The sequence below is a fragment of the Mercenaria mercenaria genome, chromosome 7 (assembly GCF_021730395.1).
Source record: "Mercenaria mercenaria strain notata chromosome 7, MADL_Memer_1, whole genome shotgun sequence".
Taxonomy (NCBI): domain Eukaryota; kingdom Metazoa; phylum Mollusca; class Bivalvia; order Venerida; family Veneridae; genus Mercenaria; species Mercenaria mercenaria.
In genome coordinates, this window is record NC_069367.1 from 5,594,527 (window position 1) to 5,609,672 (window position 15,146).

At 33.9% G+C, this 15,146-nt stretch overlaps 2 protein-coding genes across 2 annotated transcripts; both read right to left on the reverse strand.

Moving 5' to 3' along the window:
• Positions 1-1,899: 1,899 nt before the first annotated feature.
• On the reverse strand, positions 1,900-2,481 carry LOC128558747 (uncharacterized). Its single transcript, XM_053548931.1, has one exon. The coding sequence runs from the start codon at positions 2,479-2,481 to the stop codon at positions 1,900-1,902; it is 582 nt and encodes a 193-aa protein (XP_053404906.1).
• Positions 2,482-13,105: 10,624 nt separating this feature from the next.
• Positions 13,106-14,833, reverse strand: LOC128558748 (uncharacterized). The gene has a single exon (XM_053548932.1). The coding sequence runs from the start codon at positions 14,831-14,833 to the stop codon at positions 13,106-13,108; it is 1,728 nt and encodes a 575-aa protein (XP_053404907.1).
• Positions 14,834-15,146: the final 313 nt, after the last annotated feature.

Genomic DNA, 15,146 nt, shown 5'->3' on the forward strand with positions numbered 1-15,146 from the left:
TAAAATGCAACCAAGCAGAATAATAGCAGACTTAGTTTGATTGAGTCTGTTCATGAGAGGTAATGAGATGTGCAACAGCCCTCACGTCCAATAGCAACGGCTTAGGCAGAACTCTGTTACACATTTATTGAATGGACTCCATGAACCCAAAGGGCAGAAAACATAACAACACTGAACCCATTACTTTTATCTTATACTTAGATGAATATAATACCGGGTAAGATATACGTTCATCTGTATATACATTATGTAATATTTTTGGCTAATCAAGACTAATAGAATATCTAAACTTCATAACTACTTTAATTAGCATAAAGGCTACAAGTACTAGTATATTGATTATCCACTTAATAACAGTAACATAGAAAAACAGGTACAAAATATACAGAGATGTACACCAGATGGCCAATGATTCACATCAAAGGCCCTTTTATACTGCTTCCTTGGTTACATAAAAACCATTGTAACTATAAGATCCTCTCTGTTGATATAACATACATCATCTTTATATGAGTTTCTACTAGATTCATGTAATCCTTTTTAATACTCATACGGGTACGTCTAGCTATTTATACTCTCAATGTATTTTCATTTTGAAAGATATTTGTTTTCAATAAAGACATTCAAATAATTTTTTGGAACAAATCCGCATTATAGATTTCTTGAAATTTTAAAGTTCTGTCATAATATCACGAAATTGAGAGAAATATTCTAATTGGAATATTGAATTATAGAAAATTTTCGTTGGTCCTGAACTTAGCTTATCTGTAAATTATATCAAAAGCAACTATTTTATCTCGAATATCTGTATTTTATTATTTCCTTTGCATTTATTTGAAACGGCAAGTTTGGTTTTGTCTTTCGAAACACAAACACGAAACGGATACCTGGTGCTTAATTTATGTGATGATAGGATGACACCAGTTGGAGAAAGCTGTACAATGGAGTGAGTATTTCTACTGCAGACGAATACACAGTTCATTGGACCGACAGCAACACCTCTTGGGCCTTGGATTCTGCTATCCTTGACAACGACTCTAGTGTTGGTTGTGACGTCATATATATAAACTACATTCTCGTCTTGGTCACTGATTATCACTTTATCACATTCAGTTATATACGTACATGATACTGCAGCAGGCTGATAAGGTTTTGAATGAAATTGTACCGTAAAGTCTTTCTCCTCTCCCGACAGTGACAGAATACGTGCTAATCTGACGTCATCGTATGCTCCAACAACAAAATTATCGACGTCCTTGACACATATTGAATTGTATTTTCCGCATACTTGGCACGTTTTGATGTAAGTTATTTCACTAGATTTACTGACCTTCAGAAAGTCTATTGTACCTCCATCACCTTCGACAGATGTTATAGTTATCGTATCTCCAGATACAGCAACAACACACAGTGGATGGTTAGACAATTCATAAGAACCAGTTTTCACCAAACAATCATTGAAAACTAGTATTTCACAGTTCTTGTTATCTATTACTACAAGTCGTCCATCAGGAAGGAAATCCATTCCTGATAGAAGAGGCACCCCTTGGTCATCTCCAGACTTCTTAAGACCAATGGAGTTGATAAGTTTGAGATCTACAGGTCTATATACTTTGTTGGTCTCTATTTTCAGGGTCCCGAGTCTGTCCGTGCCTTCTATTATTCCTTTTATTGTCGAGGTTTCATTCAGCTCGAAAGACATATCAACAGTTTCAAGCTGATCAAATTCATGCTCGACTTCTTTCTGTGTGATTTTACCTCCTCATTTATTTCATGCTCAGCTATGAATCTTTGCACAGCCGTTCCATGAAGACTTACTTTATTTAGAAACTTCAAGGATGTCTGAAGCTGCTTAGCCAAACGGTCACATTTGGAAAGACCCTCGTTTCCTTTGGCAAATTAAAGCTTCAAGAATGTAGCGCTATCTTTCTCTACGTCATGCAAAAGATCATCGAACTTTTTATTCATCTGAGCTCTTATATTGTTGATCTTTTCTGGCAGAGCTTTTACAGTGTCACGTAACGATATCTTGAACAAATTCCAATGCATTACAACGGATTTACATAATTCTTTTGCACCAAGCAGACGTGATCGTATTTCCATACCCGTTTCTTCGGAAACAACTGCGATGTTTTGTATTTCCACTACACTGTCACATGTCCGGTGATTAATTATGGCACAAGTACTGCAACAAAGCTTATCATGATCATTACATAGAAACTCGAATAATTTCACGTGTGTTTCACACCGGTCCAGTCCTTCCATATCGAATTTAACTGGTTTTGTCGTGATTTCACTTGCCTTTGCCATCTTGTGACCTTTCATAACATCAAAAAAGTTATGAACGTCCGCGCACTGTGTACATTGAAAATTGTCACAATCATAACAAAACACTGAAGCAACTGTCTTTTTATCCTTTCGTGTACATTGTAAACAGAACTCTTCCCTAACCTGGTCATTTTCTTCTCGCACGTCAGCCATTTTATATTTGAATAACTTGTTTACCACCGTTGTCACGTTAAAATCAATATGGAATGAGGAAGTATATTATCTTTTTATGTAAAGATAAACAATTCGCACAGGGTTAACTTGATTTAAATCATACACATTAAGCAATACATATTAACGTCAATGATACCAGTTAAACTTTGTCTGCTCAGTAGTACTTCTGCAATAATCTTATTTTCTGTTTGATGGTTGAACACATTTTAATGGAAAGTTTATATGTTTATATAGTCTCCACCAATGATATTTATAAGCTCATTCAATACATGGTATTGTTTGTTACTGTCCGAAACTGGAGTAAATATAGTTCTAGAAGTTTATGATTTCAATAAAAAATATGTGCGTTTTAATGCTTTATTGCGTTAGATGATTTCAAACGTTTCAGGGAAAACTAGATCTTCACATTTTTTTATTCACAGATATCCATGTTTGTTCAGTTTTACAGTTTTGTTACGGGCAAAAGGGTATATTGGTAACTACATAACTTACGCATTTAATTTCAAGGATTTTGCAAGTGCTCTCCTTTTGGAAAAATAACCACTCTACAGAGCTTATGAAAATGGAATCATTACACAGAAACAACATTACTGAGAGGCCAGACAAAAATAAAAGATTAAAAAAGTAATGTGGTCTTGTTTCAGGGCAGGTTTGGCTTTTATTTTCATAATATCATCTAAGCTTGGTATCTCTAACTTCTACTGAGATCGGATAAATTACTCTTACGTTAAGATAAGAGGATTCATATATTAACCAACGGGTTGGTTACATGAAAAATTGTTTTACTTTCTCATGGACAACATCGTCCCAGACAATTTCAATTACGAAAAAGACACAGATGATAAAAAGGCGACATATGAACAGTTCATTTTAGGATAGATGTATTTTCTTTGTGTTTCATTTTCAGAATGTTACAAAATATGTACATCACAGTCAAACGACAAATCAAAGGAAAGGACTTTGTACTAGGGATAAACTTCAATTAACAAATAATCGAGGCTTTCGAGTGGTTTTTCGTCTAGTTTACCACGGTTCATCGTTCAGTTGCTTCAGTATTTAACCACTCGGGTTCAGGCTTTCGAGTGGTTTATCGTCTAATTTACCACGATTCATAGTTCAGATGCGTAGGAATTGAACCACGAGGGCGTTGTAAATTAGACGATAAATCACAAGAAGGCCTGGATTGTTTTCATTTTGACATGCTTATTGGCATATCTTAATAAATATTATGCTGGACTTCATTTACACGAATTACGAGGAGTATTGTATCGGATGTCATGCGGCAATTTTACGCCATGAATAATTGACGCCATAATGTTCTCTTTTCGGTCCGCGCCTCAACCGTTGTTTATCGCAGAATATACAGAGCTTGATTTCCTTCTTTGTTTAACTGGAAATCAAATCAAGCCATGTTAGAAGGCATAATAAATACAATTCTAACATGTCTCGATTTGATTCCAGTTAAACAAAGAAGAAAATCAAACTCTATATATTTAAGAAATAATAAATCTGTACCTATATTTTATCAGTTAATAAAATATGGGCAGGAGTTTGGATGCGTAATAATCAAATCACGAGTGCGTAGCACGAGTGCTTTAATTATCCGCATCCGAACGACTGCTCATATTTTATTAACTGATAAAATTATTAGAACATATTTATTATTTCGATTCTAACAACGCAAATAATTCGCATTTTACAGTACTACATGTTCAGCGTAATGCGTCATTCGGATCATATGCAGTTACAATTTACTCCCATGGTTAGGAAGTGTTGCATAGCCAATGGAACGTATAGATATTTGTTCATTTTTTATTAGAATTTTGAGAAGTATTTATAAACTAGTTATCTAACAGCTTGAAAATTATTTATGAACCGAATAATCAAATAAGGTTTGTTGACCCTATATTACGAGTTACAAACTTAACTTTTATATGACGTCACATCAATTATGACGTCATAATTTATGTCATACATTTATGACGTCACCACTGAATCATAATTGGGCTAATTGAATTCGCTCTTAGAGATCAAAACGTGTTTTACGGTCCTACACATAAGTCAATATGACTTTTTATCATAATTATGATTTTGAAATGTTGTTTTCAACCATTTGGCCCTGAAATAATTCGTATATAATGGAAGAGAAGTAGAATCTCTTATGTCACAGTCGTAGGGGGTGAAATGTAACAGACAACCATATTTTATCGTAGATTCATGTATACGCGATTTCGCTAGGTTTATATAGCAATTGCTGCGGATCGTGTTAGAATCTGCGATAAACAACGGTTGACGCGCGGACAGGTAAGAGAGCATTATGACGTCAATTATGACGTCATATCGCCGCATGACGTTCGATACATTACTCCTCGCGTAAACGAAGTCCAGTATAATATCTGTTGAAATATATCAATGAGCATGTCAGAATGAAAACAATCAAGGCCTTCTTGTTATTTATCGTCTAATTTACCACGGTTCATCGTTCAGATGCTTCAGTATTTAACCACTCGGGCTAACGCCCTCGTGGTTCAATTCCTACGCATCTGAACGCTGAACCGTGGTAAATCAGACGATAAACAACTCGAAGGCCTTGATTATTTGCTAAATAACATTTATTGCAACTTTCATTTCAGAGTGCCAAACAAAGACAGGGCATTAATTTGTCTGATGAGGGACACTGAAAATAAACTGTAACAACGGAAGATATTATCCATATAAAAGCCTTACGATCATTTAAAAAGAACAAGTTTACTTTGTTTAATACCTAAGGAGCATATTTTTATTTTGTGTTGCCTCTCAATACTGTTGTATCTATTTAATGCAAAAAATTGATAAACCCAGTATAGTGATTTTTTTATGAAAGGACAATTTTCGCAAGACCCGTAGAATTAACCCTGTCACTTATGCCAATATAACTTGCCCTCAGAATAATTCATAACAGTTGTTAAATCGAACAACATGTGTATTTGTCAACAATATCGAATATATTAAGGAAATGTTGTTGTTTAACAGCTGTGTGGACAGCTTTTTATTCGGCTTGAAAATCGTGTCTCTTAGACGGAAATTCAGACACAAAATAGAGGAAATTCCTATACCCGTGTCAAAATTTCGTCTGATGCAGTACGTATTAGTATGAGTAGACAAATACACTATACCAAATGATACTTATTCTAATTCATGACACGATGAATATAAGTTCATCTGATTATTAAAGTAAGAGGCAGTTGTTGACAGAATAAAATCATGCCCACTTTAATTCCGTCTAACTCAGCAGTATGATGATGGGCATGGCCACATTCCGCTTTTGATTTGGAGAGAAAAGGAAAGAAGTGTATATCATATGAAAAACGTTGATAATGACAATCGTTTTGCTTGCAATACCTTCCAGCGTATGTTTCTTTGATTGGCGCTTACAATATACAAATTCAGATTTATGTGTATTTTTGGTCTAGGAACATTTTCAAAAGTATTTCAATTGGTAACGAAAACTTATCACAACTTGTAATAGGCAGAGTTGAGTTGATGTTTTATTTATTGGGAAAATGGGATTGTGTTACTGCGTTATTAATGGGATCTGGATGGTTTAGCTTCAGGTGATTCATAAAGTCTATGATGATACATTGAAAGTGAAAAGTTGCATTAAATATAAGCTATTAGGCTATCTCTTTTGATTAGATCAGCAATGTATATATGAGGTAATTAACAAAGTACTCGCAACAGATAATATTGATATAAAGTATACAAATGAAGAAGATTATATACTTTAATCAATAAATAAATGAAATGCCAATTTGGTTTCGTAAATTATTAATCTTTCTGCTTGTATCTGTACATTCTTTGATAAAGATTTAATTATTATCAAACTTAATTCAATCGACTGAAGTCAATATTAGGTCTATTCCAAAATACTTTTCAACTGAATAGGTCTCAAACACGTTTCATACTTAATTGAATATTTCAACACTATTTACGGTACAGCCGTTCATCATAAAACGTGTCACATTAACTCGCATATTGCATTTCCTGGATCATCGGTTGTATAAACTTTACACTATTACAAAATAGTAGATGCATTTCAGTTTCTATTTTTGCCATTCTACAGCACAAAAATGATAATACGTAATTTCCCGAATACTTAAAGTCATAGCTAGGATAATCAGAAGCATATGTGTATACACATCACACTCTTGAAAGTGCGACACAAATAAACATCTACTTATGAGTCATGTAGGATTGAGGGTGGTAATTTGCATTGTTTCATTATGAACAATAGGCAATTCAGACACAGTATGATGAGTTTCTGTAAAGAAACCTGTAAATGGGAGTATATGAAAAGGAAATAAACAAGTAATACATGCATATTTATTATTCTGAAACATATTCAACACATGTGTCTGTTAAATGAAAAGATAGTAAATAGAGTACTCGATCCTCAAAGATATCTGCTAAAGAAAATTGACCGCGTTATGATAAAATGGAAAAACAGCATGTGACAGTTGATTTATCAGTAAGGATTTTAAATTGAATAACTACTTACAGTGCCTATATAAGAAGAGGAACCTTGGAAAATTCTAGAATATATACATTTCAAATCGACCTACGACGGAAAAATTTACGTTAAATATAGATTGAGACGTAGTAGTGCCGTTATTATGATTTGTAGATTAATTCGTAAATATTGATTCTTTTTCATCGTGTTCATAACTTTAAATATGGCAGCTGTTTATTCAAATGTTATTATGGACGTTAAAGACGTCAGAGCAGTAGAAAGGGTTTTTGCTGATATGAAGGTAGAATTGAGATTCCGTATAAATATTAATGAGATAATTATAACTTTAAGAAAACTGAACTTTATCGACGACTGGGTACTTAAATTATTCAGGGATCATTTCACAATGACGGATATGTCAGAAGGAAAAGCACTCGTACGATTCAACAGATTCCTTTGGGAAATAAGTGATTTTCTTTCTTTCGAACAACTTTTAACAGTCTTTTGTGATTCTGGATATCAGAATGTTACTAACAGATTAATATCAGTGAGAGAGAATTCCAAACTGGAAATAAAGCCTAAGCAAGATCAAATGACGAGAATGGGAGCTCAAAACATGCATACTGAGGTTATTGTGTATCATCCAACTACCAGCTATTTTAACGAAGCTTTTACATATTGTCATGAAACTACACGATATAGTCAAAATGAAATACCGAAACCTATATCAAAATATCGACTTTCACATGCTGAACATTTGAATAGGTTTTATTTAGATTTGAAATTACGGGTAGATAATAATTCTTTAAATAATAGATTAACAAATGGAACTCGAAAATTTCTTGAACAAATGATCTCTAATCTCGATACGATGTTAAGTTCCTGTGAGAATCCAAGACGAATCCAGTTGTTATTAGATAAGCGTGTAGTTCTTTATTTTCTATTAGCTCAGCTGTGCGCCGACTTTAATGAACGAATGAATATTTTGAGACGTCTTCATGACTCCATGCCCCATGGAGTAGACAGGACCATGTTCAATTCTGTATATCATTCGAATATGGCCGTTAGTTGGGCGATGAAAGGTAATATCACAACGGCATTAAAGCATGCAGCTATCACAAGAGAAGACAGTTTTTCTTGCTCGCCGTTCTTCCGGTATATGTTGCTATGATTGGCGCTCATATCACACATACTGAGGTTTATTTGTGTGACAGATCTGAAGACTATCTGAAAAGGGCTTTAATGGACTACGAATATGTCTCTCAACTGTTAAGGAAGCGTCACAAGAAGAACATATAGTTTGGAAAAGGGGAACGTTGTTGATAATGGCATCGGCGTTGCTTGGCATTAAATTCTTTTCGAAAGTGTGTGATGATATCAAATATATAGACATTGAAAATGTAGAGAAAGCAAGACATATTTTGGCTGCAGTGCGTAAATTGAAGTCACTTCCAAAACACAGAGAACTTAAGTTGTATGTCTGTATGGGGAAACTTCACGACATAGATGGGAACATAAGTGACGCTGTTAAATATATTCGAAAGGCTCGTGCGTTAGCTGATAGAAGTTCATCAAGTGTTACTGAGAAATCAAATATTAGCGCATACCTGAACCGTTTACAGAATCAACACGCTGGTTAAAGTTGTTTACCAGGAGACCAGGGAGTTCTTGTATCATTTCGGCAATCACTTGTTACGAGGTTTAGAAGGACACGAAGGAACATCATTTCAGGACTACAGAGGACAATGATAAGCATTTTGTTCCAACTAGTGTTACACATCAAAGACAAAAATGACCGTTTAAGTTGACTCGTCTGCAATTTGTATTTATGTTTCTTTTAACTTTGTTGCAACATTGGGTATGAACATGTTTCATATAATCAGTATTCAATACGTGTGCATCTTTGTTTGCATATAATATGTGTATACTATTTTGCATTTGTCTTAAAATTCTTAAAGAGTGAATGAAATGGTGTAGCGCCCATTTCGCACAGTATGCGGAATGCAAAAAAGAATCCCGGTATGTTTGTTGCCAAAACAAGATTTACTAAACTATAGCATCTTTATACGCCGTATGTACACGAATGATATTGAAACTGTTCATAATTTAATGTTCTCAAGAACAGTTTTTCCTGCAAGGATTTCATTCATAATTGTGCATTGATCCATCTTTTGTTTCTGTTATGATTGTTTAATATCATTAGGAAAGCATTTATTTTCATACAAAAGTCATCTTAATCACTTAAACATTGAGGGCTGTGGTTACTTTTTTACGCATTTAATAAAATTATATCAAAAATTACCTGAACTACGATGTATGCTTTGGCAATTAAAGTCGTTAAATGAAACTAATAAAAATACTGATAAACTAAAATACAATAATAGGAGTCAGGGTTTTGAAATATTTAAGATTATCTGATCAGCATTCAGGACGTTTTCATGAAGGAAATCGTGGTGGACAGTATAAAGGTAGGACAAATCATATGCCCGGATCTTCTGCTTGTATGTGAGTCCTCTTAACCAAAGCAAAATAAAAAGCAAGAGTAGATTTCCAGGATACACAGAATATCCCAAATACCAGTGTGACTGGAAATAACTTTTATGTATATAATTAAAAAATCAGTTTTTTTTCTTTAACTATCCTTGTTCATACTGTCTTTAAAAAACTCTTTTTGAAAATGTAAAGGATCATGAGAGAACACGTTTAAAGATTTTACTTCCACACGCCAAAAAAAAAAAACGTCATTGTTTGTGCTCCACTGGAAAAATGCTTTTGTTGATTTATTATATATATGTGGCTTTAAATGCGGATACTAAGTTTGTAAAGCACTGAATTTATCTTTAATGCAGCCAAAAAGTACAAAACCGTACAAAAGAACGTTCTTTAAGAGGCATATAGATGAAGGGTACGCTAGCTGTTTTTATATACATGGTAGTGTTAAAAAGTACAAATTTCGAATATAACGTTGTTCTTTTTTTGTTTTTGTTTTGTAATAATGATAATAAAATACATATACCCGGATACCAATATACCGGTATACCCAAAATAACTTTTGTACATGGCGATACATGTGCTTTAAAAGAAAATGATAAGCGTTGCAAACACACACAAACTTTTAACGTAATAAAAATATTTATAAATATCTGACTGACCAATAACACCATGCAAACATGAAACTGATGTTTTCAGGTATTTCAAAGTACGGTATGTACGAGTATTTCGAAATATTTACATTGTCGGACAAATACTATTATCAATTTGGTGTGAGGTTAATAACTAATTATATTATATAAATGACTTTAATTACACTTAGATACTATTAGAATATAAATCATTGTGGACCGAACTCATGAACACATTGTGAATTTGACATTGAGAATCAGGAAATCCCACTGGAATTTCCCGTGCTAGCAATAATTGTGTTTCAGTCTAAATTGTGCATGACTAATATATTGTAATTCTTAGAAAAGAAAGTGAAAGAAGAAAGAAAGCTGATGGCACTTGATGACATGGTCACATACATTAAATGCATATATACATTACAAATACGTTTTATATTTGATGTATGCATACTGAAACGCTTATCCAACTGTGTATGAAGAAGAAAGTAGTTTGTTTTCTTTAAAAATCCTTCTTAGTGTTTTATGTCTAATTTGATTTTATAATTCAGTACCTTTTCGTTTATTTTTTAATAAAATGAGAACAAGGACGTGTGTTTAAGTGTCCCATAAAAAGGGTTTATAAAAGAAATGTTGCAACGAAAGAAAATTTTGAAAGACTCTAGATATTAAATATAGACTAGTTCAAACTGAGGTGATTGTCCAGTCAATAAAGTAAATTTTGCTGGACGCTGATGTTTTACAAATTCACAATTTTATCAAATACAGCTTCCTAAAGCCTTACAGAGTTTGTAAACAACACTTTTTCGCAGAAGTATCTGTTTTTCATATATGAAAGTAGAATTTCATACACCTTATCATGATTTAAGTAGTATATTTGTTACATACTGATTACGTTTACCATTTTTAACATTACTTAGTCTAGTAGCTCTAGTAAACTCTTAATAATTGTAACAATTGAGAAATATATGTAGCTTATGAGATGTTCAGATATATATATATATATATATATATATATATATATATATATATATATATATATATATATGTACATTTTATGTGAAATTTCTCGGGTTACTTTTAATGTAAATAGATCTATGAGAGATATTACATTATTTAATTTAAAATCATCTCTCCGGTATTTTACCTGTAACAGAGAGAGAGAGAGAGAGAGAGAGAGAGAGAGTCAACCGTTGGAGAAATCAGGGAATAGTGAATTACCTTACTCTGAATGGCAAATATACATTTACTGGCATGAGACATATTTTCAACAAACATCAGTAAAGACATATTAACGTATACAAATAAATTTAAAGGAAAAACGAAAGACGTTCTGTCAATATATATGATCTTTAAGTTAATTTTATGATAAGTAAAATATAACACTACATAAAAAAGGAATTGTTTACTGCTTTTATTGGTCATTCTTGATTATAGAGTTAACACTTCAAAGTCATGAATGTAACACCATTTATTATAAGATCTAAAGGTAACTCAGTTTGTTCATAAAAGTAACACTTGAAGCAGATGGTCATCTCGAGTACTTATCTCCTGATTTTCCTGCTTTCATAAATCATACTACACGGCCATATGGACCAGAATTCTAGCAGTCATTACAAACTATTACATCACCATAATAATTGTAAATGACACAGAGATTTAAGCTATAGAGGAAAATTAACACTGTAATAAAGATTTTGCTGCATTGCGTAAATGAGCCGAGTAGTCTTTTATCGCCATTGAAGCCGTATTTTATCTTTATAAACTAAATTGTTACCTTTATTGTTGACAAGCATGTTAACCTTATGACAGATAGCTGCCTATATGACCATAAACCGGTATACCTTTATTACACGCTGTTACATTATATGGTTGTAAAACACATGTACATGCAAAAGACAGAAACAAAAAATACTTTTGCAAACAGGTCGGAAATGAAAATTAAAACCAAATATCAAAATGACTGGTTAGTTTTCTACGAAAACCCATTTCTTCATTTTTATTTTGTTTTTATATATTTCTCTGCCAATGACCCATCTGGTTTGAAACCAGATCCATGTAAGTGACTTTGTTATTCCTTCTCCAGACATCAACAGAAGCAATGAAGTTCATTCCGAAATCATTATAGTTATTTCATATACAATAGCAATCAACTCTCAGTTTTCAGATTTATATACAATAATATATCTTACTATGTTTACTTTAACGGATATCTATGGCTAATCTTGGCTAACATGCACATCAAATAGTTATCAGGTCAAAATATCTAAATTTCAAAGGTACTTTATATACAGAATACAGACTACAAGTACTGATTGTCCATTTCATATCAGTAAAATAGGAAGAAAAATAGACACAAAGATAAATATTAGGCATGAGATGTTCATCAAATAACCATTTATTCATTTCAAAAACCCCTTTAACTGTTTCGCTTATTTCATGCAAAGCCTTGTTGTAAAAGGTCTTCTCTGTTGATATCAGACAAAACATCATCCGTATATGAGTTTCTACAAGTAATGTAAAACATTTAATAATACAAGCACGTGTATGGAAATAATACCTTTGCTATATTTTCATTTTGAGAGATATTTATTTAGGATAATGATACGGGCCTCCGTGGCCGAGTGGTTAAGGTCGCTGACTTCAAATCACTTGCCCCTCATCGATGTGGGATCGAGCCTCACTCGGGGCGTTGAATTCTTCATGTGAGGAAGCCATCCAGCTGGCTTACGGAAGGTCGGGGGTTCTACCCAGGTGCTCGTGATGAAATAATGCACGGAGGGGCACCTAGGGTCTTCCTCCACCATTAAAGCTGGAAAGTCGCCATATGACCTATCATGTGTCGGTGCGACGTTAAATCCAAACAAAAGAATAATGATAATTAAATTTTGAAATCAAATTGGGGAGTAAATCAGGTGTGTTATAGATTTCTTGAATTTTTGAAAGTCTCCGCTGCATCTGAATTAAATTTTGTCTGTAAATTGTATCAAAACAACTAGTCTATCTTAAGAACCTGCAGCTTCTTCTTTCCTTCGCAGATATTCGATACGGCAAGTTTAGTTTTGTCTTTCGAAACACAAACCCGAAACGTATTCTTCATGTTTAACTTATGTGATGACAGGATCACACCGGTTGGCGAAATCTGTACAACGGAGCTGGGATATTTACAGCAGACAAATACACAGTTCATTGGACCAACCGCTATACCTTGTGGTTCCTGGATTCTGCTGTCCCTGACGACGACTCTACTGTTGGTTGTGACGTCATATATGTAAACTATATTCTCGTCTCGGTCACTGATTATCACTTTATCACGTTCATTTATATATGTGCAGGATACTGCCGCAGGATGATAAGTTTTGGAATGAAACTTCACACTTAAGTCTTTCTTCTCTCCTGACACTGAAAGAATACGTGCTAATCTGACGTCACCAAATGCTCCAACAACAAAATGATTGTCGTCCTTTAAACATATTGAATTGTATTGTCCACTTACTTTCACCGTTTTCATATAAGCTATTTCATTAGTTTTACTAACCTGTAGAAATTCTATCTTAGTGCTCCCATCTGCCGCCGCTGTAATAACCATCGTATCTTCAGACACAGTAACAATACTCAGTGGATGATAAGACAATTTGTAAGAACAAGTTTTCACCAAACAATCATTGAAAACCAGTAATGTAGCGTTAAAGTTATCTACCGCTATCAGTCTCCCATCAGGAAGGAAATCCATTCCGGTTAAAAGAGGTTCTCCTTCATCACATTTTGATTTCTTAAGATCTATGAAGGTTATAAGTTCTAGCTTTACAGGTCTATACCCTCGGACATGATCAATTGTTACTTTACTTTTCTCTGTATTTAGCGTCCCGAGACTTTCCATGCCTTCTATTATTCCTTTTAGTGTCGAGGTTTCATTCAACCTGAATGATATATCAGCAGTTTCAAGCTGATTACATGTTTGCTCGACTAGTTCCTGTACGATTTTGACCTGTTCCTTTATTTCGTGTTCAGCTACGAATTTTTGTATAACTGTACCATGGAGACTTACTTCATCTAGAAACTTCAAGGATGTCTGGAAACTCTTAGTAAAAAAGTCACAGTTGGAACGACTTTCGTTTCCTTTGTCCAACTGAAGCTTCATGAACGTAGCGCTAACTTCCTCGACGTCTTGCAAAAGGTCATCGAACTTTTTATTCATCTGAGCTCTTATATGGTTGATCTTTTCTGGTAGACATTTTACACTGTCACGTAACGATATTTCTGTCGAGTTCCAATGCATTACAGCGGAATCGCATAACTCTTTTGCACAGAACAGTCGTGATCGTACTTCCATACTCGCTTCTTCGGAAACAACTGCGACTTTCTGTATTTCCATGACATTGTTACACTTCCGGTGATCAATTATGGCACATGCACCACAACAAAGCTTATCGTGATCGTTACAAAGAAACTGGAACAAATTTCCGTGTGTTACACACTTGTCCAATCCTTCCATATCGAATTTAACTGCCTTTATCGAGATTTCACTTGCTTTCTCCATCTTGTGACCTTTCATAACATCAAAAACATTATGAACGTCCGTGCACTGTGTACACTGAAAATTGTCACAATCATAACAAAACGCTGTAGCAACTGTCTTTTTATCCTTTCGTGTACATGGCAAACAAAATTCTTCCCTTACTCTTCCAGGAACCTGGTCGTTTTCTCCCATCAATTCAGCCATTTTTTACTGATACTTAGTAGTTCAGTAACATATTTTCAAATGGTCATATTGTTCTTGTATTGGGTATCTTGTTATATGTATCAAGATAAAATATACCCAATCACAAAAGAAAGAGTGCACTCGGATTTTCGTCAACTGAAGTATATTATGATGCCCGAAGTAGATTATTTTGTCTAAAAGTATGTCATGTTTGGTAACAAAATTTAGTGCAGTTTATGGCCAGTTTGATGCATTTCGATTATTTTTATAATTTTGACATTTATGTGGATTCTTGGCTATTCAAAGCCAACAAGGGTAAAAAAACGGAAGTTGT

Excerpts from the sequence above, each read along its gene's own strand:
- LOC128558747 (XM_053548931.1), bottom strand. The coding sequence starts at position 2,481 with ATGGCTGACGTGCGAGAAGAAAATGACCAGGTTAGGGAAGAGTTCTGT.
- LOC128558748 (XM_053548932.1), bottom strand. The coding sequence starts at position 14,833 with ATGGCTGAATTGATGGGAGAAAACGACCAGGTTCCTGGAAGAGTAAGG.